General features: G+C 31.7%; 2 protein-coding genes across 5 annotated transcripts; one reads left to right on the top strand and one right to left on the bottom strand.

The window, feature by feature from the left end:
* The first annotated feature begins 413 nt into the window (after positions 1-413).
* Positions 414-10385, top strand: LOC138936165 (C2 domain-containing protein 5). 3 transcript variants are annotated; one of them, XM_070301309.1, is made up of 15 exons: positions 416-1042; positions 1171-1565; positions 1648-1788; positions 2035-2251; positions 2387-2512; positions 3181-5504; positions 5764-5913; positions 6079-6247; positions 6391-7222; positions 7308-7628; positions 7786-7984; positions 8195-8370; positions 8513-8638; positions 8710-8856; positions 9111-10385. In XM_070301309.1, exons 2-15 carry the CDS (start codon positions 1199-1201, stop codon positions 9195-9197), a joined length of 5382 nt encoding a protein of 1793 aa, XP_070157410.1. In that variant the 5' UTR covers positions 416-1042; positions 1171-1198; the 3' UTR covers positions 9198-10385. The 3 variants fall into 3 exon arrangements, with proteins under 3 accessions (XP_070157412.1, XP_070157410.1, XP_070157411.1); XM_070301310.1 differs by having other exon boundaries at positions 416-593; XM_070301311.1 differs by lacking the exons at positions 8195-8370; positions 8513-8638; positions 8710-8856; positions 9111-10385 and having other exon boundaries at positions 414-1042; positions 7806-7924.
* A 3533-nt stretch (positions 10386-13918) lies between these two features.
* On the bottom strand, positions 13919-26401 carry Ms (neuropeptide receptor myosuppressin). Of its 2 annotated transcripts, none has more exons than XM_070301450.1 (3): positions 26337-26401; positions 15489-15691; positions 13919-15216 (listed from the first exon to the last, which is right to left on the bottom strand). In XM_070301450.1, the coding sequence occupies exons 2-3, from the start codon at positions 15682-15684 to the stop codon at positions 15128-15130; spliced, it is 285 nt and encodes a 94-aa protein (XP_070157551.1). In that variant the 5' UTR covers positions 15685-15691; positions 26337-26401; the 3' UTR covers positions 13919-15127. The 2 variants fall into 2 exon arrangements, with proteins under 2 accessions (XP_070157551.1, XP_070157550.1); XM_070301449.1 differs by lacking the exon at positions 26337-26401 and adding an exon at positions 23795-24096.
* Positions 26402-27339: the final 938 nt, after the last annotated feature.

A 27339-nucleotide genomic window follows, 5' to 3' on the forward strand; every position in this document is an offset into this window, starting at 1 on the left:
ATAAATTAAAAAAGAAAAACTATTTTTTAAATAGAAATTTTTATAATATTTATATATAAAAGTTTCTTTCTTGTTTAAATTATTCAAATAAATTCAAACAAATTGAATTAATATTCTTACGTGATTTATATAACAACTAATGTACAAAATAATAAGTATTTACGGTACTACAGTAATACACTTTACGGATATATTACAGACACAGACACCACTGACAAGGTACTGTTATTACCCTATCTGTGCATACACGAACTAATAAACGGTGATTTTATCGACAGTCGATAAATGCTCAATGACCGATGTAATTCCAGTTTCTAAAATAAATGTAGATGGTGTTATTAGACGAGACTTTGTAAGCTTTTTATATAAAAAAACGCCGGGCATTTAATTTTCTGTGATCTAAATTTTACATGCGATATATGTGCAGATGTGTATGTTATGCGTATCATTTTATTTTCGTTCGAATTTTACGATAGTAAATCGCAATGTAACGTGCCGCTGAAGTAACAGATATATGTAGTTGACATTAAAACATCTGTAACAACACAGTTTAATTTTGGACGTTTCATGTATTTCTTGATCACGCGTGCCAGGTAGAGTCAGATAGAATGCGATGATAGCTAAATTCATTGGCTTATTAATATAATTGCAATGGAGACACTTAATTCAATCGTCTCGTGACTAATTTATTAAAACTCAGTGTCATATGTTTCGCCGGAGTTGTGTTGTTCTCTGTAATTTAATTATAACTTTTTATAAAGAGTAAGATATAAACGGCTGATTATCGATGGAAAAATGGAGAAAATTTAATTATTCACGATATAAAACATTCGCGATTGAATTGTTTGTGAAATGTAACTGTAGGATGATGTACAGTGATATATCGCTAATAATGTATACAGTGATATATAAAAAATGACGAATTTTCTATATTATTATTATACATACATAATATCACAGTATTCGACGAAATGACTTTTAGTATGTGATGCTTTTGGAATTTTGAAAAATTATAATAAAATTTGCCAGAGTGTTACATCAAGTAAGAATCAACATAAAATATCATTTGTTGCGCAATAATATGAAAACATGTGTTCGATAGCATTTTTGGTCTTTTGTATTAACATGATGTATGTGGTTGAATAAACACGAAACGTGATTTTGTTACAGGTTGTTTGTAATCTGCTAAAGTGACACAATGCCTGGAAAAATAAAGGTGAAAATATTGGCTGGTCGTAATTTACCAGTCATGGATCGTTCTGGTGATACAACAGATGCATATGTGGAACTAAAGTTTGGTACTATAACATACAAGACGGATGTATGTCGAAAATCATTAAATCCACAATGGAATTCAGAATGGTATCGATTTGAAGTTGACGACGCAGAGTTACAAGATGAGCCGTTACAAATTAGATTAATGGACCATGACACATACTCTGCAAATGATGCGATAGGCAAAGTTTACATAAACTTGAATCCATTATTATTACCTGGTATGCTGCCTCCAGTAAAAAACATTTGGACTCTAGAAGCATCTATGAACACCAGTGCTGGTTCACAAGGTGATATATATATAATATGACATATTGCATATTTTGTATATTTCTCAAATATTCTTTTTTCTTTATGCATTTGGTTTTATAGGATCAGTTATGACTGGATGGATACCTGTATATGATACTATGCATGGCATACGTGGTGAAGTAAATATTATTATCAAAGTGGAGTTGTTCTCTGATTTTAACAAATTTAGGCAGTCATCGTGTGGGGTACAATTTTTTTACTGTAAGCATATTCTTAAGTATATTTTTAAAAGAAATAGTAGACTGATTTAAATTAATTTCAATATATTGATTTTATATTTTATTTCTTTATTGTATGAAATATTATTTTTAAATTAATGCTATTATTGATTCTATATACACATCACACATGATGTAAGATTAATAAAAATAGTATTTGAAAAAGATTTATAAATACAATAAATATAGTCAAAATATATATATATATATATATATATATACATTTTAGCACCAAACATACCATACGGATATCATGCTCAAATGATACATGGATTTGTTGAAGAACTTGTAGTTAGCGACGATCCTGAATACAAATGGATCGATAAAATAAGAACACCTAGAGCATCAAATGAGGCACGACAGACTTTATTTTTTAAATTAAGCGGAGAAGTCCAAAGAAAGATTGGACTGAAAGCCTTGGATCTTGGTGGAAATGCTGTGATTGGGTATATTTCTTTTTCTTTTTTTCCTAAAATTTTCAATTCTATAGATACATTTTATTATTTCATCAATATTACTCAAGAGATTTTATAAGGAACCGATTTTAGATACATTTATTACTTGTTATTATTCAATATCAGGTATCTGCAAAACTTTGACCTGGAAGGGGAATCCGGTATCGTTGCCAGAGGTATAGGTACAGCAGTGACGCTCGTAAAATTGCATGATGTTCTCGGTTTTCCTTGCGACAATATCAACATCGAGGAGTGAGTAGTTTTATATCTTTAACATTGGATTGTAACATGGACTGATAATATCCTCTTATTGAATACAATTATACGTTTGATCATTACGATAAACGGTAAATTATCATGCAATTGCGTCTGGCATCGTGCGACCCATTAATCGAGTTGCCAACTCGTAACAGACCGACCATAAACTTGGCGTTCGTGAACAAGTTATTTCGAGAATTTCGTATAAGGAAATGTAGTCCCTTCTATTTTATGAGCGAGACGTTCTATCTCGCCACTGAAAATAATTTCTCACAGATAGATATGGACGAGTTGAATTTATCGAATGAATCATTTAATCTATAAAGAGAACTATTTTATGATACTATATATCTCAATCAATTATCTTCAATTTTGTTTTTCATTACTTTAGTACATCCATATTTGTGTCATAAATAGATCAAGCCAATTAGTTAATGTCATTGATAAGCTGTCGATACTTATTTGAGCTATTTTGTTTGAGCTTATTTATCGATATGATTATACCTTTTTTATGTAATAAGTAAAAAATCTATACTTTTTAAATTATACTTTCCAGATTTAAATGATTCATTTTGTTGTTGCCTCTACTTATGCTACACTTTCCTAGAAAGAGATTAATAGGTATTTTTCTGTCTTTCCTATATCCACATACGTTTGCATAGGATCGCATTCGCGCTCTCTCCATGCACTAAAGCGCAAACAGGACGCTTAGATGTCGACGACAGTACGCCGTTTATTCCCATTTCCATTCCCGTCTCGTATCCCGTGCGCATACCCATGAACAGGAGTCTTCCATCTTGCGCGAGATCTTTATCATCATTAACGCGCCCAGAACGTGCAACGAGAATATCCGAAGCTCCTGGGTGTACCGGGGCGCGAAAGAAACGTGGCAAGCGTATTTCATTTTTCCGATGTAACACTTTGAGTACCTTGAATTTAAGAATAGGTATTCCCGGTGGTTCGGATCTCGCCCCGTCTACGGAACTCAATCGGAACTTGATCGACGAGACGGCGAGATCCTTACGTACCACGCTGACGGTGGAAGACGCCACCGTCAGAAAGAAGCCATCGAGAGATCAACTTTCCAAACAAATCAAGCATCTACGCAGTAAATTTGACTCCGTCGGTGAAGAGAATCATCCAGCTGATCGTGATTCCGACGCGGATCCGACCCAGTCATTCACCATGAATTCTAAGAGGGAGAAAAACCACAATGAAATCAAAACTAGCATAATGGCTGCTTTATTGATCGGTTCTATACGGCATATGCCTTTGGAGAATGTCGGAAATGATAATTCTTCCTTTCCCATCAATGAACGGTTGATAACGACGAACAACGATGAAGAAAGTGGTACGTATTGTAAAGGAAATTCTCAGGAGAATGCGGACATCAAGGATGAAGGACAGCGACAGGATAACACATCGTCGATTGACGAGACAGAGATGTCCTCCTCCGACGACAACGATAACTCCTCGGATGACGAATTATCGAACAGTACTGCCAGTTATAATATCTTGGACGATTCAAGATACTCTCTCGATAGTGGCAGAGCGGCGGGATTGTCCAGTCTTCAGGAGAGGATTCCTATTACCGTCCGTTCTAGTGCAGAAAGCTGTACGGATTCTACCCTGCAAATAGATTCGGATGTAGCAATGAATTATCAATTCTCGTCGAATCCGGATTTAGCAAGCACGGAAGATATCGGACTACTAAATGACGCAATCCCTGTAATTACCATGGACATTCACGAGAACGCAAACTCGGACACATCGATCGAACGGTCGAACGACGAAAGTTCTAATATTACGACTTTAGCAAAAATCGATATCTTTGGTCCAAAAACGATTCCTTCATTGGATGAGCGAGAAATTGATGATGCGAGATGTAAAGTTGATACTTCCGAAAAATTCGAGTCGGAGAAGATAGATAATTTATTACATGAAGCACGTCATGTCGTTTATTTAATGACGAAACACGAACGAGATCTGGATCAGTCGCATCCCTATGGGCAATTGGCGCAACTTGAATCCTCGTCTGCCGTTGAAACAGAAGATCATATAAGCACAGATAGAGAGAGAAATAATCCAGCAATCGACTTATCTCCGGTGACTGATTCGCCGCACATGACGATGAGACGTGCTAGCGTATCGAAAGAAGAACTGCGCGCGAAGACGATTGTCGCCGAGAGACGGAGATGCATGCGCGATTTGATCAAGCTAATCGATACGAAAATGATGGTATCCACGTGTGCAATCCGTCACGGTAAGAGAATCGTATCGCTGAGGAGCAAGAGAAAAAAACGCGAAAGGAAAATGCATAAAAGAGTTGTATATACATCGGAGAATTCGCTTGAGAAGATTCCTTCGCACGGTATACCCACGAGAAAACATGCGACGTCGCGCAGACGACGACGCGAGGAACGCAAAGAGGACGTTCCTCTTCGCGTTTCTCGCGTCCGCTCGATCCCCGATTATCTCTCTTCGGATCGGCAGCCGAACATCTCGATCTTTCACGCTATTTCCCGTTCCTGCGGTTCCTCCCTCGTCAATTTAACCGACCATCGTGTTACGCGCGTATCACGCGATTCGAAACGAGTCGCTCTACTTTGTCCAGCAGTTCCCAACGATTTGCCCGAGATCTCGAGAAAATTATCGAATAGCAGCCATGGCAAATCTGATACGGTATCCGCGGTATCTGTCAACGGCAGTACTCACAAACGCACAATCTGTAATTTGGAAAAAGCATCGTATCACATTGATCGCAGTAAGCCCACTAACACGGCTAATATAACTCACAACTCGTGTGTGTCCCGTCCTTCTCCCGATCTTAGGCAGCAAGACGAGGCGTCCATCAGTCCGTCTTGTCCGCTTCCGGCCGTCTCCTCGATGACCGTGAAAATGTCGCAGTCGCCGGCGACTAGAACTCTCGCCAACGTACCGCTTCATCGAAGATCGAGCGATTCTGATCTGAGTGTAACTCCTAAAGGTGAGCTCTTCTTCCAAGTAAAATAAAAAAGTAGCATGCCTGTTATTCTCTGACCGCCGAAATTATGCATTGCAATTATACAAAACATGATTAGAGAATTACTTTTGTTTCAATTTTTATTTTTATATTCTATAGAATTTTTTAATAATAATTTTTTACTCTAATACTATTGATATACTTACAACTGGAATTTAGTTTTCTGTTTGATTTGATTAAAAAAGAAAGAAAAACATAATGAAAAGATCACGTTGCGCTTCAGGTAACTCTCTCGGCAGCAGTGACAGATCGATGGCGGGACCATTAAGGACACCGGCTGCGGTTAGATCTATGAATCAAGATGCGTTGGAAATGTTAGAGTATCCGTTCATCACGATGCAATATTATCCACCTGGCTTTATATTACATATAGGTAATTATACTTACTTATTATGCTTACTTATATAATCTGACGCGCATCTATTTTTAAAGTTGTATGTAATAAGTAAAAATAATCAATCCTAAAAATAAGTATAAAAGTTTGTATGCACAAATGCAATTAACTATCGTAATAAACTGAATCTTATGATGGAGATAGGTGGTCTAGTAAGCTCGAGATCTGTGAAATTAATCGAGAGGATAAGTAATTTGGAAGAACCAGAGGGTCGTGATGCGTGGTGGACCGAAATCAGGATGGAAGTTAGATCACACGCGAGAGCATTAGCTTGCAATGTTGTTATAGGCTACAAAGAAGAAACTAGTATACGGTAAGTCTCCTAGTTTGCCACGTGTTCCTGCGGACACATTTTTAAAAAATTCCAATATTCTCTCAGATCCAAAAATGTTCTTCAGATTATAAATTCTTAATCTTTCTTGTTACAACTTTCTTAATACACGATTCTTTCCATAGTGACGATGTGTGCGTACTGAGTGCTTCCGGTACAGCGGCGGTCATAAATTTTCATAATTCCGGTCAAGATCTGGACGGTGTCGTTCTAAATAAATTCCAACAAAGCGTGCCCGCGGCTGCTATCGATTCGGACCGTGAAAAGGGCCAGCAAAAGTCAACGGGGGTAACGAAGACAACGGAGAAGGTAGACTGCGATGTAGCCGCCGTGACTTATTCGGAACGGTTAAACGGAAAATTGCACCGACGTTTTTCCGAGAGTACGAACATGAGTAACGAACACGAGGGCTCGTATGGTCAATCACAATTACGATGCAATCTGTGCCATCTTCCTTACAGCGAGAATAGCGTGCCATTTAGGGTTAACGTATCAAAGTGTATCATATGTAAACGCGCTAAAGTCCCGGATGTGATGTTTACCACTATAGAAGTGCCTGCGAATATACCGACGACTGGAAGAGGCTGTTTCATACAGGCCACCGTGTGCAAGAACAAGAAGGATCTGCGGGGCGAGTTGAATGCGAAGGAGATATCCGATTGTCTGCCTTTCCTGGAATACGAGCTCCATAGTTTACTATTGAATAAACTCAAGATTAAAGGCATGAACGCGATCTTTGGCCTCAAGTTGCAGGTTTGTGTGGGAGAAAGGTTTATAATCGGCATGGCTGTAGGCACTGCGATTTATCTCACGGCGCTACCGCTGCCTACCATTCCGCAAATAGCGTCCGGCAATTCGTGGCACAACGAGGAACAATTGGCGGAAATGCAAAAGTCTATCGTAGAGACGGTGAAGAAGAATAGAGAATTTTATCGCCTCAAACCAATTGGAGTCAACGTATGTGGGATTTAACCCCGTTTTCATATCAAAGAATACTGTGTTAGAAATTCCTTCGTTAATTATAATCGTCGCGCGATTGTAGGAAGTCGAAAATGGACGCGTTCCGAGTACTTCCGATACAGACGAATCAGATGAGGATCTACCAGAACTTGACCTTGGATTGGGTACTCGCGACGCGTGTGTCTTGGAAGTGGACGACATCGAGGATATGGATCGGATATCGTCATTGATGGACAACAGACCGCCTGATGATTTTCATGTCGTTAATACGCAGACAATACCTGGCCTGGAAGATTTAGAAATTGTTAGAAATCTACAAATGTTCACACAGGTCTCAAGAGCTAAGATTCCTACAGGACAATTCGCGTCAATGCCATCGAAATATTTCGCCAGATTACTTCAGGTATGATCACTTGTCTCTAAAAATTTCAAGTAATAGTATCTTCCTCCCTACACAATTGCTTACATATATTTACTTATAGTCAAAAATTTATTCTGTAAAAAGAAATTATAAAGCACTTTTTATTTTATTAAAACATTTTTTGTGTACTTTATTCTAGTCCTTGTATTTTAAATTAAGGAGAATGGTTCCCTGTGCTCTGTGTGATATGCAGTTTAAAGTGGCGTTACCTGAACAAGATGAAATACAATTGACTGTCGTTGGTATGGCGCTTGGATTGGGAGAACCTTTGAATATGAATAAATATAAAAGGAAAATTATATATCGTTCCCAGAGCAAGGATCAAGTAAGAAAGTCAGGTACTTTGAAGCAATTTTTTCTGCAAATATTAACATATTCATCTAAAATTATTATTACAATACATATATATATATATATATATATATATATATATAATTACTGCTTTTTATTTAAACATATGTCATCTAAACTAGACGTCTTCGAAAAATAAATTCTCTTTAAAAACAAACATTTCAAATGCGTAATGCCTTTTCTTTTTATTTTGCCAGATGACAGCGATATGATTTTCAGCCTCGATGAGGATCATTTAGAAAACAATGCAACATCTGACAATGCAGCACGCACTTGTATAGGAAATCCCACAATTTTGAGTGCTGCCCCTATACAAAAGCCAAGGCCACGCTCACCTTTGCGTTTAAAATCATTCATTCATAGACGTAAACATGTGAGAACTTTTCTTTAGAATATTTCACACATATATATATATATATATATCCGAATTTAATACATCAAGAATTGCATATTTTCTGATACTTGCAATATTTGCTGAGCGTTAATGATATAAATACATCACTAATTTGTTATAGGTGCCTTTGAAAGGAAGATATGGAGTAGATATAACACCTTTATCTTACCTGCCAGGTGGAAGGATAGAAAGATATCAAGGCAATCTAAATTTTTTCTTTATTCGTGAAAGTACATCGATACGGGAGGTGAGTTTTGTGAAGAACCACGATTTCTTGTCAGAATTGGAAACGCAATTGTTAACGACGATGTGTTACAGAATGGTGGACTGAGTGGTTTCACTCACAGTTTTATGATGGAAGTTTTGGCGATTGTTCGCGCGCACATTACGGCATTAGGAGGTAATGCTATGGTAGCATTTTTTATGACTCAATGTGTACTTCTTCACAGCCCTCACAAAAATCAGGTTAGTACAAATATTATTTTGCTTTAATGCTGAAATATTAAAGAAATGCTATAAAAATGTTGTGCTCAAATTCGCCCTCTCCCTAAAATAGCAATATCATTAATTAATAAATTATAAGCATATTAATTTATATATTTAAAAAGAAATATGATATATTAATATTATTGTTAAATCTAATGCATATCTTTCAGGATTGATACGCACGCTTATATTTAAATATATGCTCGTATATTTAATAAAAAATATATTTTCAGGGTCAATGCTTGATTAACGTAGGTGGCGATGTTGTAACAGTATCGTATTACGCTGATGAGAAGCATAGCACCATTTCAAATTGCTGACCCCAGCCTCCACATTCAGCGCCTCCATAAACGGATTTATATGGCAATTATTTGATTAAATGCCAATATCAACATTATTACGAGTAGGAGAAATTCATTACTAAATCTGCAAGACTTTTAATACATTATGCAATATTTAGTGTTTCATGATATTCTTTCTCGCTGCAATCGATATCGTTATTTATTTATTTTATCAAGATATGGGTATATATATCTTATTCTTTTTTTTTGCGAATAAAGATAACGTAATGAAATATCCTAAAGGCATGTTATCAATCTAACTTATTATAGATTTTATATCTATGATATTTAAATTCTCTAACAATTAAATACAATTTTATCTTTTCTCGTTAATCTCTTTCTCTCTCATACTATCTCGCATATCATGTTATATATATATGCAATACACATATATCTTGTATATTATGTATAATATATATATCTTCAGCAATTGTTCCAATTGTACAGAACGCCTTCAATTTCTTCATAATGATTCAATAAATAATCGATTATATAAAAGTGGTTTGTTATTGGTGGTACAATCAGAAATGTGACATTTCTACATATAAGCAATTAAATTAAACTGATAATTCTAATTATATATGTATATATAATTTGTAAAAATATATAACAATTCACTAATCTTTGCTGATTGCATTATAAATAACAAACTATTTAAGAATTTGTATATTAATCTGTAGAACACACTGTTATCATGCTCTGTTCAAAACAAATTTTTATATAACATGATAGTGTTGAAATAAGTTTTTTTATAAAACTTTAATAGAATTATTCTAAAGCCAATTTCGAATCTATATGATGTATATATGAAACAATTTGTCTATTTTCTAAATCAATATAGCTTTGATTACTAGGTGCCTTCGAAATTATGCCAAAAAGAATTCCATGAATAGGATATTCCACTGCTTTATATAAAATATAGCTAACAGACCGCGATTCTTCAATTTACAATCATCAGAATCGGCAAATCTAATAATAACGAAATATTGTTTTGAACAATTAAACGTATATATAAGGTAATTTATTAAAAACAAACCACTTTAATGCGTCTGATTATATTAAAGCACAATATAAAAAAAGTATTAACAAAAAATGGACAATTAAAAAAAAATTAGTATATACATCTGAAAAGAAATATATTAATATAACTTTTATAATCTCTTTGAACACAACTAATTAATAATATAATGATAATGCTTAGATTCCTGTTTTTTTTTTTTTTTTTTTTTTTTTTCAATTGCTGATATTTAATTCTGTGAATACTTATTTTGTATATAATAGCATGTTTTAGAAATAAGCGTGTAATTAACAATGTAGAAGAATGATAATTAAGAAATTATTTCGATGTTTCTTCAACATTAGAGTCTTATAGTCTAAATTGTATTTATTACAATTATATCTCGAATAAACAATGCGTTCGCGTCGTAATTGTTGCATTAAGACATGCCAAATTGCAACAAAATGTATTTTGTTGTATTGAGACAAAGTTTTTATCTGACATTGTCTAAACATGATAAATACAAATTGTATTTTATATTTATCTCGTGCTTAGTTGATGAGAAAATGATTATGAGACACACAATCTGAGTGACAATCTTTGAACAAAATAATGTACATTTGAATGATTAAACTCTAGTCAAAGTCGTTATTTGCTTCCTTGTTATTAAATTATCTGTAAAGAATCTTTGAGAAGTTTGATTGTCAATTATATAAGAATTTTTATTAATTCAAGAACGGTCGCGTTCTTAGAAAGCGTATATTTTTTTGTATTTTATTTCAAATTTTACAAACCTCTTTAATTGTATGGAAATTGTATGGAAATGATATATATTATAATATATAGAAGTCTGTAGGGTGGAAACAATTAAATAAATTATTTTAAGTTGATCGCGCAGTGCTCGATTCGGCTATCTTTTACGCGACTTTTTGTTTCTTTGTTCTTTTTTATAAATTTTTATTGAAATATCGTGTATGTACTATAATATATTTTATGTGTTATAAAACATATTGTACGAAATGAAGGTGAAATGGGGTAGTCCGACTAATCCGGTGCGACCGTTCTTAGATTAAACCTTAGTCAGAATAAGTGGAAGATATTGCGTAATGTGCCACAAATCTCTTTGAGTGAATCGTATTAGCCGCACTCAAATATAAGTAAACAATAAATTGTTTTTATTTATATAAAGAATGCTCTTTTAATAAAGAGTTGTGCGGAATATTCTTCGTTTTAATCCCTTACATCGTATCAAAAAGTTTGGTAGTATTAAAAATGCATCTCAGCCATTCCACATTTAATAAATATTTAATTTTTAGTGATTATATCATTATGGAAATAGGAGCAGATTAAAAAAATATATATGGAAATATATATTAATTACCATATATATTAAATACTAAAAAATGCGCAATAAAATAAAAATATAAAGAATAATATATCTATTCCTATAATTTTCTTTGCAAAAATCCAAGTTTTAAAAATTCATACATATACCTAAAAATTAATTATTTTTTAAAATAAGTTATATATTAAATGTGACATTTTAAATAAATTAATTGAATATTCCATATATAAATATATATTTAAATAAATCCAAATAAAATAAATATTTATTCTAATTTCTCAATCTCCCATTGCGGCACCATAATGGAGTATTATGTTCCGCGATGTTTGTCCTTATCATCGTCGCGCGGATAAATTACATACGACAAGAATGAAATACCCTCGCAGACTACCGAGAGATGGGCATGTGGGTTAATTAATGTGATACAGGATCTTTTCTGTACGTGCGATAAAGACTACTTAGAATACAGGGTAGTCGATCGGGGAAAAACAAATATTGCCACACAGATAATTGCTAAGACGATGGCGACAAGAAGCATTAATCTCCGGAGTTTGCCGGTCTTAAAAATTCGAATTGCGAATTTCTTTCTTGCGTTCGATATATTAAATGGGTGTGTGTGTGTAAGAAAAAAGGAAAAGTAATAAAACAATTCTTAGATGTATGTGTATGTGTAATACTAAATCGCGAAGCAAATTATTCCACTGAAATAATCAATAGCAGACGACAAATGTTACTATCTCGTCTACTTTTATGATAATGATTTTAATTTGTAGATTTTTTTACCTATCTATCGATCTTTCGCACAGTTAGCTTTCATTGATATTCTCAATATTTTTGTACTTCTTTTACCCCCGCCTTCATTCGCTCGCGAGCAGAGCTCGATTTCCGCAAGCTTGGTCTATCGATCGCCACCGGAAATCGAGTCTCGTTGGCAATTAATCATCCCGATCGAAATTTTCTTCTTTTCCTTCTTTTTTTTTTCGATTTTGTTGTAATAAATTGTTGGAATAATCCACGTAAATTGCGTAATCGCGGTAACTATAGATGGTTGACTCATGAATTAATAAACATGAGGATACATATATATACATATAAAATACATATCTAATCTAAAATTTGTAAAATTTTTACTGCATTAGTAATCCGTTTAGTATGGACAGTGGATATTTGCTGCAGAGGAAACATTTTCAATTTTACAAAAGATTGTTTCTGTATTCTAATTTAGGATATTGAAAATATCTTCTATTGCGCGTGCCAAGAACTAATCATCGCGCAACAGATGGGAAGAGGGATGGTATAATTATATACATATAATATAATAACCAACAAGTATTCTGAGAGAATTACTTTATATATATGTGTGTGTGTAGACGTATATACCTGTTATAATAACTATACTATTTATGTCATATGTAATTATCCTTATAGCACAATATATTCTTTGTCTTCTTTGATTCTATTTAGCGTCAAATATACTATTTTGAATATATTCTTACAGAATTATCTATGAATCTTTGTAGAATATTCTCGCGTGTTATAAAAGAATATTTTATAAATCTGCTTAGAACATTGTATTTAGAACGGTCTTATTCTGAAATTTATGCAGATTCATAGACCGTTTTCTTCACTTTATTAAAATATCAAAATATTTATTGAAGGATATATATAGAATGTTAAAGAATATATTTATAGAATAGGTTTGCGCTATCTGGGTAATTAATATATTATATATCTATTAGCATCATATCTTCGCATTTTCATTTATTCCATGCTAAGATACATATAATTATGCGAATATATTGGTAAGAGATATAGACATATGTGAAAATAATGCAGTCTTTCGGAACCGGTCGAAGCTTTGGCACGTGTCTTTTAATACAAGTAAAACTGTAAATTAATCAATTGACAATAAAGATTGAATGAGAACTTCTACTTCAATTCCAGGACACATAATACAAAGTATTTATACTTATATATTTTCGTTCACTATTTGATCTTTATTTATTTAAATTGCTGTGTATACTTGTTCGTATTCCTTCTATTTTCTTTTGCAATAGATATCATCTTTTGTAATAAATGCCGTCTCTCAAAAAGTGAATGTATAGCATTATTAAACTTTACAAATAATTTTTATTAAGAAAAATAAATAATGTAAAATGATATATATAAATTATTTATATAAATTATATATATTAAATTATTCGTTTTTCAATTTATAGCGAAATTTATTTCAATACAAATTTTCATTTGATATATCAAACATTAAATCTGGAAAAGTTACAAAAAAGAAGTGATGATCTTTTTTATTTTTTTTTTTTTTTTTTTTACTAAGGAAAGATTTATCTCAATTTTCTCTAATAATGTTATGCGTTCACTTTTTGGATCTTATACAGAAAAATATTATATAATTAAAAGTAAATTGATTGAATAAACAAAATTAAGTTAAATAGCAAATGAATGCTTGTATATGAATTTAAAATATTGCTTGATATATTTTCCGAGATTAAGTCAATTTAATTTATATCTAATTTAATTATACCGCCTTCAAATTAATTGTCACTAGTGACAACGCTGATCGTGTTACGAAGCGTGGGATAACTGATTTATAAAATAAATAATGGGTGAACTTTATACAATATCCTTCATTTTCATACAGAGAGTCATTACCCGACAAACGGCGCGAAAATGAGAGTGATTAATTGGAAATAGTAGTCGCGCGAAAATCGATACGGCGCAACGTTCCTACGTTTTTATATTCGTAAAGTGGCGATATTAATCTAACTGTAAGGTTTAGTTAATGTAGGACATCGAATTAATAGACGAGTAAATTCGAGACATTCACGAGATACAATATAGATTAAAATAGTACACTTATTGCGTAATGCAGTTACATTCTCTATTCGTGGCGAAGTAATATAGATTTACGAAAATAGCGTTCGATTTTTAAGATATATTGTTAAGACATGATTGCTTGTAAAATTATTTCAGATTGATAAAAGAATAACGTGAAATTTTTGCTAATTTTACGAAGAAGATGAAAATTTTGGAACGCGTTATATATTTTATAAATACTGAAACGTGTTTTTAAAAGAGATTATTTTTATATTACAAAAATTAATTATCTTTTATATATAATAAAAATTTTGTTCCAAAAAATGGAACGTTGGCCGTTAATAGATATGTTAAAATATAAAACCTTTAATTAAGATTCCTCTATAAACGTACCGTTTTTATCGAACAAAGAAAGGACATAAAATTGTACTAAAAAAACTCTTAAAATCCAAGACATACTTACTTTCACGATGATTCAACACTAGAACGCTTGAGGAGATCAATTTGATCCCTTAATACTGTTTACAACGAAAATGAAGATTATCAAAAAGGTTGTTAACGTTAATAACGGGATTAGGTAATCTCATCTTTTGGCGCGTATGCGGTGACTGTAAATTCATTCCTTTTTTTTACATTCGGCAAATGTCCTACGAATTGATGACGAGGTGATCGAATAACTGAAAGAGAACTTGAGATCGTTTATCGCTTGTGCGAATACAGAGCTGGCCATCGTTTTTAACGTCGTTTTCCGAAGCGCAAGAAAACATGATCGACGTCTTGCCTCTTGACACTGCTGTCATAACGGGGCAAATTCTCTCGATATTCTGAAATCAATTCAACGCAAGTCGTATGATTATTCATCGTCGCAATTTTTGTTTTCAACTTGAAAATAAAATATGAGCATTATTTGAAATATTTTGCAATTAGTACGATAATATAGATTAATATATGCAAATAAATATAAAAAAAATATAAATTACAAATTTACAGGATTCATTTTCTATTTTTTAAAGAATTATTTGCCCCACCAAATGAACGTAAATAAAATTAATATATATGAAAAATAAATTATTCAATTGATAATTCGTTTGATCACCTCTATTGTCGACGAAATCGTTCATCTCCCTGGCATCCCATATTCTGGCGATAGCGACACAGATTTTACGTAGTCTGGGTGGTAGTTCCTCGAGAAATCCTGAATTGCATTGAGCGGGCAACGCGGCAAAGGTTTCGCCGGACAAGATTGCCATGGTCGTAACAGATACGAGAATCATCAATGCCGAGCTCATCATTTTTGTGCTGTAAGAAAAAAAACGTGCATGTGCACGTCGTTTTGTATCGATTAGCGATTTATCCTTTTAAGCTGCTTCCTACGCTTTAACACAATCGAAAATATATACATATAGGTATTATATACCGTCCCAAATTAATTTATTATATCATAATTGTTAATCCACTTTATTATTTTATTGTTGAGAGAGAGAGAGAGAGAGAGAGAAATCAACACTATAAAAAATATGTAAATATTAAAAATTATTTAAAAAACTTATTTTTGTACATTTAATAGAAATAAAATTAAAAATTATTCTCAAATTGTTAAATTAATATATATAAGTTTAAATTGACCCAATGATAGGAGGAAATGAAATATCAAAAATTGTAAATCATGAATTATAAATTTTCTCACAGTTTTGTTTGATATGCACATGACATCATGCATATATAAATAAATGCATATGTGGATCTGTGAATACCGAAGCGGTTTCCTCAAACTATAATAGTTTGTTGAACATTATGCATAGATGTCAATATATCAATATTCACTGAACGGGAACCGAATGTGGAATAATTCGATATGTGATAAATATTTGCGTTACAAACAATTACTAACGCTATTAATATTAATTATTACGAACGTTACATCGTGTACAAGTTATTGAAACAAGTATTTTGATGATTGATAATGATGTCAGTTTAATTAATATTTGTCGTTGTATAAAAAATACTTTTTCCCAAGTTTTAATAAAATATAAGACATTTTTCATTACTTTCCGTGAATTTTAATTTTGTATTCGTTTAAACTTATAAATATTATATTATCTTGCATGCCACATAATTTCTTAATGCACATCTTGTGTCACCTTTGAAAACTAGATCATATATCATATTGTAAATATGTATATTCCGCAAGAATGTGTATAAACTGAATAGTTCATGAATATAAGAGAAATGATAGAAACAAGAGTCGATTAAGAAAAATAGTGCATGAGAGTGCATCGCCTTACAGAAGAGGCTGATCTGAAAGAGCGTCGGATAAATAGAACTTATTGAGAAGAATACGATCTTACGAATAAATTCAAAGCGAGAGGGGAAATCGCGTTACGGATACTCGTGCTCGGACTATCCGATAGCTTTTATTTCGTTTGCATTAGAAAGAATCTTACAGGGTGAGAGCGAAGCAGAGACTTACATTATAGTCAAAGAACAAAGAAATTTGACATTTCTCTCGTCTTTGTAAGATACGAGAAGAACTGCTTTGTGAAAACAAATATCTTACATATGCAATTAAATTTTGTACGATTTTACGTAAGCTCTTGATGCGGAATAAAATAAAAAAAATCTTCTTTTTAACTTTGATCCCAAAAATTTATCCATAGAGTTTAATGGGACATTTAATGAGGAAGTAATTCAGCACGACGAATTAATACGAGCGAATCTTGGCGATTCTTTCAAGACATATGTAAACGTCGGATATATTTTTCGAATCACACTTCGCATAATTACACAATTGTGATATGCGAATCGAGACAGGGGCAACCTGTTGCTGACACGTTGTCCCTTGATTAATGGATCAAATAATCGTATTTTATTTAATACGTAAACATAGATATAAAATAATTAAATTGGTTCTTGTTCGCATAGAAGCAAAATTTGAATAAAAAACGCCAACGTAACATGTCTACATTTGTTTATCTCCAATGACGATAGGACATATGTAAATATTGACACGCACCGAGTAGATAATGCAATTCAATACTAAAAACGTGTTTTCTTAAATGTTTTATCGATATATGTAATTATCATCTTCGCGCGTTGCGCTTCAATCCAATACATTTTGAAGTTATGTAACAACAATTGTAGCTATAAAAATCTATGCAAGGAAGAAATTAGAATGACAATATATGCAGAGAAGAGAAAAAAGTTTTGGGTAGCGGACAATTTGACACATCGGAAACTTAAGGAAGATGATAGCTGAAAATAATTACAAAACTTTCAGTTCTAATGCACTTTTAACATCGATTAGAGAAAAGAATCGATATCGTTGCCATCAAATCGACGAATATAAACTTTGATCGTACTTTTTTAAATTTTGATATATAACATAATATATACGGTACAATAGATATAAAAAGTAACGTTCATTATGTATTTAACGCGTTTCTTTAAGTGATTCAGTAAAAAATCGTTAGCGATTTATGGTGAATAATCGATAGTGATCGGTTGCATAATTGTCTTCGTCGATTAAGTGCGTGAGTATAAAAGTATAAAAGATCGGTACGAGACTTTTCGATCGATATAAGTATCAAAAATAAATAAAAAGAACTCATTGTCAATCAAAAACATTTCTCGTGCGCATTTACGGCCGTGCAGCAATTATATATATATAACTTCTTTACATAACAAATATATAACTTCTTTAATAATAAAATAATAATTATTATATATATATGATACGATAAAAATATGATAGAAATGAAATATATTGATATACCGTATATATATGTCGTATATATTGTATATATATGTATATATATTGTACTGAAGTCTCTTGAATTATTAATAAATGAATGTGGTGTTATGCATACGTATAAACACGTATATCTTGAGAGTATCAACTGTGTTTTGATCTCCCTTCCTCTTGATATCTTGGAATAATACATATCACGTAAATCGACTGCGCAACTATCTTTGACGGTAGCATGAAATATTAATACGTTGCGAATCGAAAGACGAGACTTCTTTTTTGCCACTACAAGCAATCACAAGTATACAATACAAAAAGAAAAAAACTAAAATCGAATTTTTGTTCGATATTTATAATTTCTCAAAACACAGTTGTACGTGTGTGTGTGTGTGTGTACTTTTTCCTTTTCTAAAAGATATTTGTTTCTTCAAAAAAATTTTCTTATTTCATTTTAATTAAAATAAGACAATTTATTGGAACATAATTAACCGAGACGTCTAAAAAATTTGAAGTAATCATTTTTTAATCTAATCTATAATATTATAAAATATTATATATGATTTATAATATCTATTATATAAAAAGCAATGCGTGGAACGAGATTAAAGAATGTAAGATTAAACATTGTTTTAAGAGCGCGAGACGTTTCTGTGACAGATAATTCGAATAGTGAGTATTTTTAATATTCATGTAAAAGCGGAACGTGTTTCGTGTAAAACAAAAATTGGAAGGACACGATTAATCTTTATTCTCCAGTATCGAGAAATTTAAAGTCGCTGTTTGCGAAAATCGAGGATCGTCGCGTGTTTTATTTAATCGATAAAATATTTTTATTTCTTTTTTTTTTTAATGAACTACTCTCAACATAGTATTAAAGGATAATGAATCTTAATAAGTTTCGATTATACGACAATAAAATAATAATTAAAGCCTCTTGAAATTTTATTCCAAATAAACTGCTAAATATATATATATATATATATATATATATATATATATATATATATATATATATATAGATAATATAAGCTGTCTAAAATCTGAATCCCGATGTATGTTTTTGCTGCACTGATTTTTCTGTGATACAACTACCAATTTACATACACGAGTGAATATAATCCTTCCCTAGAGAGGGGAATATATATAATCCTTCCTCCCCAATATCTCCCTGTCTCTTTTTTTACGTATGCTCTTTGTCATCCTCAATACTATCTATAAGTTCGATAGAGAATGAGTATAAAATTATTCGCTATATCTTTTCAACGTCGTGAAGTAATAAACATGATTAATATTAGAAGATAGGAAGATTGTCCCCGATATCAATATTTTATATTGATGTTTTTTAGATCGCTTCTTCAATAAAGTCAATTTGCTCCGCGAAGCTTCATGAATTCTATTTCATATATACGGAGATATCCTATGAAATGTACTAAATTCCGTTAGAAAGTTTTGGATAGTTTTAATACCAGATATTACATTAGCGTTATCGCGACTAAATTTAGCGCGTTTGACAAAAAAAAAAAGAAAAGAAATACAAGATACACAAAATTGGTCTCGTTGGCAATAAATCACTTATGTGGACATTAACTGTAAGAATTATTCGCCTGGTTTTTCTCATTTCTGATATACTCCGAGATGGCTCGGCAAGTAGCTATTGCACTACCTAATGATAAAACTTTTCATCTAATGGGTTCTATTAGTATTATGTTTATTATATTTTAAACTGCACTACTTTAATAAATCAAGTCATAATGGTGCACCATTTTTAAAATTTATTAAACAGATACTTGCTTATAATAGTCTCTGAAGAACTGCAGTACACGGTCGTTTCTTCTTATTTTAAATAAATATAATTGATTAGTAAGCATTAAAAGTTACTTTCCATAGCGATAATCTAATAAAAAAATACGTAGCATTTAACGAGTGTGAGTTATTTCTCTCTCTCTCTCTCTCTTTCTCTCTTGCAATAAATATTTCAATCTACGTGTGTATAAAGTTACTAATTTAACACAATATTCATACTATTTAAAGTTATCTTCTTTATTACGGATTATTAATATTATATCATTACGGTATATTAATCTGGAGTCGATCTTTTTTTTCTTGACAAAAATATCGAAGAACGAATAGAGTTTTTAAGATTTTCAATAAGCGATTGTAAAAGACGTTTCAAAAATTTTCAAAGATAAAAACAGAGATATAATGATAAAAACTATAATACGATGTTCAAATATTATAACAAGCGTACGTTCATAAGTCGAAATAATCGAATAAAATATTGGTAACCGAGATCTTATCATTATAAAATTTAAACGAATTTCCAATTGCGCTAGTTTCACGATAAGTGATGAGATCGAGAAATTAGAATCAACAATATTTTATTTTTTATTTTTATATAATCATGTACATCTATCGTTTACTGTTTACTTTAACATATGAATAAATTCATACCTTGTTAATTTAAATAAAAGAATTACTCGTTATTAAAATCCCCACTCATTCCTAGTCGAGAGATCGCGCTTGGTCCCATCCCGCGTAAAAGAGATTAAATTCTCTTATCGAAACGGGACCACCAAACGAACACCTGAATAACCAGCGTAATAGCGACTCAGTCGTTTACCTGCTTTTCAGACCTGTCAGTTTGTTCGACCCGATTCCAAACGCCACGAGACGTTTAAATTTCGGGATAATAAAAGATAGTTGTTACTCCCTTCCGTCGACTCATCCTTCCCCGAGTCTGGACGTAACAATTGACATCGCATATGTTATAAGTTTGCATAACGATTAAACTTGCGAGCATATCGTATCAGATTAATTATACGATAATGTATCACAATCTAGATTAAATATACACATGACGTCACATGCATATATTTCCAAAAAGTCAGTACTTATTAATCTTGTAGCTTTGAAGTTTAGATAAATAAAGTCGCTCCTTCTTCCACCGGATTAATCTATTTGTAATCTTTCTGTAGCAGAAGCATGAGTCCTAAATATTTTTATCACAATAAGAATGTAACCTCGTTCAGATGTTGAAAATCTGAAGAAGTGAGAAAGCTATTCTTTATGAGATATATCGCTCGAAACTCGGTAATATTATTCAGTCAGGATATCACATACAAGTTAAATGTTTCGGGGCTTTGGGGAAGAATGAAACGATACGATATCGTTTGTACGAAACTGGGCGACATGTATTCAAAGAGAATCGTATCTACGCGGGATTTACGCACATTTGTTTCTTTGATCCGTCTTTCAACAAGACACAGAGTTATCGTAATGTTAATTATTAAAATAGCACTTCTTATTCATGATTTTTAATATTTTTAAAACAATACCAAAAACCGAATTTAAAAGCAAAATAAAGAGAGAGAGAGATAAGCTCACTTAAATTCGATAACTTAATTAATAAAGCTTCTACATACAAATTGCAAATTTATCAATAATTATCATATACTTTATGTCTTATTACGTGGATTATACTTTATAAATTATTAAGCAAAATCCCGTTATGTATTTATGAAAATGGATCTTCAATTCTGATTATGAGACTCGATTATAATCCGAATATGATTATAATCTGATTAGTATGCTCATATTGCAAAACACTCATCCTTGCTTCATAAATAGCCGTTCGAAAACAAAGAAAACAGATTCTCGTAACATGATAAAGTTTTGTCTTTAATAGGAAAATTGCAATAAAGTGTATCATACATAGATTTTACGTCCAATATAAATTATTACTCAATAATCTTGGGATATTTTGAATCTTTATTAAAGCATTAATTATCTACGCGTGCGCGTTGAATCATTATTCTACGTCTATTCGTCAATGGTATCGAGAAATATCGTACGTACGCAGTTTATCCCATCTTTCAAAGTTTGCCAACTTCAAAGTTTAAAGTTTTAAAAGAGCGAAGACAAAATCCTATATTAATAAATGGCCGAATAAAAAAATTGATACGCGCTAGCCATCAACTTCATCATAACATTTTATCCTATAATATACGCACATTTAAAACGTTCAAAGTCTAAAATTAATTCTCTTTGGAGAAATTAGATTGCTACATCTTTTATAGCTCATATGCTTTTCACATCGTCGATAACTAATGTACAAAGTTTTAGAATTATCGTAAAACTGACATATATATATATATGATATTTCTCTTACGAAATTTAAAAATAATTTCGCATTAAATTATAACATTTATTACAAATTTCTATGGCAAAATTTAAATTAAAAAGTCGAAGTCCACTTCAAATCGAGCACAAAGATAATATTCCATTATTTTTGAAATTTAATTCCCTAAAAAGATTCTTTATTTATAATTTCTGATAATAATTGAAGAATTATTAACGTTTCAAAAATATTTTTATTAATAAAAATTACTTCGAAATTCTCGTAGATAGATGCATATCAATTTTACCTTGCTATTTTTTCCCCCAGCTTGTGTGTATAATTCTTGTACGTATTATATAAAGTAAAATACACAATGTATTATCTAACAAGAATATATACCTACAATCTATATGCAGATAACGTAATATAAAATAATGACTATATCAAATGTATGATTCGTACGTAAAGTACAGATTTTATCAACAGATTTTCGCCTGCACGTTCTTTTACCCATGAAATAAATTCGTTGCGAATCAAAAAGCTTCGAAGAAAAATATCAAAGGAAAATGCAACTTGTTAAATAAATGTCACTTGATAAATAAATAAAAAAATAATTGGTGTAGCATAGGATTGAAATATTTTTTACGTTCTAATCCGTGTAAATGATAATATTCTGTATATTGGTTTAAAAAAAGATCACACGCACATTCGAAAATCCGCGACATAGATTGTACTTTTCTCTGTCTCTATTATATAATATATATAATAGAGAAAAGTACAATCTGTTATATAATATATATATTGTATAATATACATATAATAATCGGCTGAAACGCTTTAAAACTGCTTTACATTTCTAGTGTATTTGTATTCTTCGCGTGGGTGCATATGAGTTATACTTAGAAGAGAAAAAAGCGATCTCTATATCCTCTTTTGTCTACTTTATTAAAATGAATATATAGAAATTAAAATTTTGTATACACCATATATTTGAATAATATTGTAAAAATTATTTTTATAATTTTTGCGATATTATTTTATGAAACGAAAATTTTAATGTAAAATTGAAATTTTTTGCTTTATTAAAATAATAAAAAATCATAAATGGTCTCTCAAAATAAGTTTGTTATATTTTTTTATTTTTTAGACGCGTTTATTCAAATATGAACTTTTTAGGCTATATTAATTTTTCAAACAAATAATGATGCGTAATTTCCCCAATTATTATCTAATATCAAAGGTCATTGAATAATCGTAATCCTAAGAGAAAAAACGAATAAAATTTTCATTTAAAGATCATTGATATGTGTAAACGAATTTCTCATTTTTATATTAATAATTATATATTAATATCCGATGTATTGTATTTAGTTTTGTGACAATATCATTTAAATTTCATGAAAACTTTACGGTTCGAGTGTCACTCGAATAAAGAATCCATTATTAGGAGAATGGACACGATAAAATTTAAAATATTTTATATCCTTCAAAAGAATATTTTTTTTCCCGAATAAACTATATTAAACGGTACGATACCAACCTGGTGAGAGAGCGCAACGATAGCGGATTGTCGTCGAGAAGACAGTCAGAAAGGACGAGGTTTACAGCTTCGTCGCGCGGTTCACCCCTAGAACTTTTTATTGCGCGATAGAGAGAGAGAGAGAGAGAGAGAGACACGCTGTAAGAGGAAGGAAATCCCGTGTTCTCGCACGGGGATGATCCCGAAATGAAATCGCAAGTTTTCTGATTCGGTTCGGTTCGTTTTTATACAGCAACGGAGCGGAATCGCGCGGAGGCGGGATAGACCGCGGCGACGAGTTGGATGCGGTCGCGGCTGGTCCACGGACGAAGAGGACGAAGAGTTACGAGTGACACGAAGGGTGGCTACCGGCGAAAGAGGCTTCGGGCGATACCGTGCGACAGAGTGGCGAGAATCAGTCGGAGATCAGCCCTTAAATACGCGCCGCAATCCAATTGCCATGCGCGCGTCTTATCGGGGCGCGGGAGAGAAATCACACGTTGACGCGTAACTTTCTCGCCCACTTCTCGTCCTTTCGCATGTCCCTTCGGTTTCTCCGCCTGTCTTCTCGCAACGATCGAGACGCGACGACGCATTTTCTTCTCTTATTCGCGACGTATGAAATAAAAATTTCACGCGTTAATCTGACGCGGGGGCAACTTACACAACGCGACGTTTGACGCGTTGTCGCTAAAAGGACAATTATGATCGCAAACTTGTCGCTTTCGCGAATGAGACGCTAAGCGACGATGCATATAAATTTTATGAGACTGCCAAAGAAAGATATGATTTGATTTGATCTTTCCACGAAAGTGCGACACGCGAGAAATGTAACAAAAATCATAAATAATGACAATGATGAAGTAAATAATAAATCTCATATGTAAGAGATAAAAATGATAAGGAAAGGGAAATTATATATTAATGAAATCATAATGAAAACAATAAAAATTATATATGGCTTTTGTTATGTATTTGTGAATTCTACACCGTAGTTTTTATTTATATTTTTTATTATAATATAATTTTGAGTTCAATTTTTTAACCCTGTCAATTATAAAATTGAAGAATCAAAAGAATGATTGAAAACCTTTTAATTATTATCATGGAAAAAAACGCAATGTCATATTTACATAAAGAAATATATTCTTTATAAAAACGTCATCATTTGTGATTATTTGTCGTGGGATTTACGTCATCATCAAGACCTCACTCTCGAGAAATACTCTGTCTATAAACTTGCGTGAAATATGTAGCAAGTAGTATGGAATTTATACGCGACCGTATACGTAAAAAACTACATTTGAGTATATCGTATTTAGTATATCGAAAATTTCTTTTTGAGTTGATTCCACGTGTCTTTTTACTTCATTAGATATGATAAAAAAATAATGTATAATTTAATTTATATATTTTTCGATAATTTATAAAAACCTTTTCAACGCAATCTGCAAAGAATTTGGTATATAATAAAAAAGATATATTTAAAAAAATTAATCTGTGCTATACTTTTACCATACTTAGAGATCTTTTTCACCCAGTTATAATTTTTATGGTCTCTCGAATCAAGTATTTGTCATTTGAAGCAAATTTTCGAAAAAAATTTCGCGAGTAAAGCTTTACAAAATTTATTCTAAATATTTAATTTTAGCTATTTAGAATATTAAATGGGTTATTAATTTAATTTTAATACTATATACGCGACATTGAGACAATTATTAATGATGTCAGTTTAGACGTAGCGGCATGAATAATGCTTTATTTGCCCGACATTGTTATGAACATAATGTACATAATATGATAAAAGATGATAAAAAAAGATTACATTAATTGAAAAAGATTGATCTTGTTAAAGATCAATTTTGATCAGTAACTTTATTTAAGGATTTAAGAGAAAAAAACTATACAAATTTTGCATTCATTTGAGTATGCAATGAATACTAAATATAAATAACGATTAGTATCAGTAGAAATGTCATTATTATCGATTGGTATTAGTAGAAATTTCATTGACACGATTCTATCCTAGATTTGTCTTTTCGAAGGCGTCAGGTGCGATACGAAGCGAAACGATTAACGATTTTTCGCGAAATCTATACAACAGATTCTCTCACGTAAGCTCGAAATTCGCTGTTATGTCGCGTCAGCTATACATTCACCTAAATGCTGATAATAGTGCCGGAAGATACACTATAGAATTCAAAATGCGACGACTGGTTCGTTACATTAACAAATGCATTATAGCTTCTGTTGATACATAAAGATAATATAAAATTTTGAAATAATATTTCTCTTGAACATTGGAATTAATTTATGTTTATATTATTAATTTAATTTATGAGATGTGTAAATCCATAAATTTATTAAGTTTTTCCTTAGTCATCCGTTTAGTTATTCAAGCAAGAAATCTCAACGTCCACATATATATAGGGTGTTTAAAAAAAAAAAAAAAAAAAAAAAACAATTTAATATTTATATGGTAGATAGGATATACCATACGGACAATAAGTAAAAGAAACATGAGAAGAAGATAATCTGTCTAAATTTTTATCTCGATATTTACAGAAGGCATTCCGTGTCCTCCTTCCATTTCCGTACACACTTCGCATCTTCTTCTTGCGAATCACAAAGATCCGCAATCGCCGGTTGATAACAACTGACTGATTGCCGATGAAATCTTCTATTATGAAGTATGTATGGAAATTGAATGAGGATATTCAGAACACGATTTATAAACATTGAAGTAAACATTGCTTGCAACACGTAGAAACCAATAAGCCAATCATTGATGATAACATACAAAAAATGTTAGATCTGAATATCATAGAAACGATTGAGCTTCGATCATATTTACTAAGATTTTTTTACTCAGTATCGTGTATCCTATCTACCTTGTATTATATTCTTCGAATCTTGTATATTTCAGATATTTTCTATGGTAATCAGAGAATCGTCAATATTTTTTCTAGATATTATTTTAATAATAGTAATAAATAGATTAACTGTTTTCTCGTTTTTAATAAATAATGAAATATATATATATCATGAAAAAATATATATTTCCGATTATGTGATGAAAGAGAGAAATTATTGTTTATTTGAATTATTTGAATTGTTGTTTTATTTTCGGATTCAATATTATTTCTTTCTACCAACGATTTTGGGACAAAAACTATACGCGATTTTTAATGAACAATCATTTCTTCGAATTTCATCTCAGCGCTTTTTGACGATGTTCTTGTGCGTGAATAGAAGCAGTTGCTTCAAATAAAATAGCTAAGTTATGTGTGTTAAGATATGCATTGACATTCATCTCTTGTCGATCACGTAGAGAAAACCGCATAGCAATTCGATTTCACGAAAGATCGAGTTCTATGTAAAACGCTTGGTTATTCCACTGATCGAGAATTCGTTTTGCAGCGTACACTTTATACGATTTACATTTTCATCACTTACGTGACGCTTATGTCACCGCATTATACATAATTCGAATTATCCGTCCTATATATCTCGCAACAAATAATGCCTCGATATCGTTTTGATAATGATAATTTTAATAACAACGT

Source organism: Polyergus mexicanus, unplaced genomic scaffold, assembly GCF_030449975.1.
Source record: "Polyergus mexicanus isolate NDT 795.1 unplaced genomic scaffold, iyPolMexi1.0 SCAF_9, whole genome shotgun sequence".
Taxonomy (NCBI): Eukaryota; Metazoa; Arthropoda; class Insecta; order Hymenoptera; family Formicidae; genus Polyergus; species Polyergus mexicanus.

What these genes read in the sequence shown, in the direction of transcription:
- Ms (XM_070301450.1), bottom strand. Translation starts at nt 15,684, where the DNA reads ATGATGAGCTCGGCATTGATGATTCTCGTATCTGTTACGACCATGGCA. An exon ending in CGATTTCGTCGACAATAGAG is followed by an intron (nt 15,217 to 15,488) that starts GTGATCAAACGA and finishes AATTGATTTCAG; the next exon opens with AATATCGAGAGAATTTGCCC.
- LOC138936165 (XM_070301309.1), top strand. Translation starts at nt 1,199, where the DNA reads ATGCCTGGAAAAATAAAGGTGAAAATATTGGCTGGTCGTAATTTACCA. An exon ending in GGTGGAAATGCTGTGATTGG is followed by an intron (nt 2,252 to 2,386) that starts GTATATTTCTTT and finishes ATTCAATATCAG; the next exon opens with GTATCTGCAAAACTTTGACC. An exon ending in TGGCTTTATATTACATATAG is followed by an intron (nt 5,914 to 6,078) that starts GTAATTATACTT and finishes TGATGGAGATAG; the next exon opens with GTGGTCTAGTAAGCTCGAGA.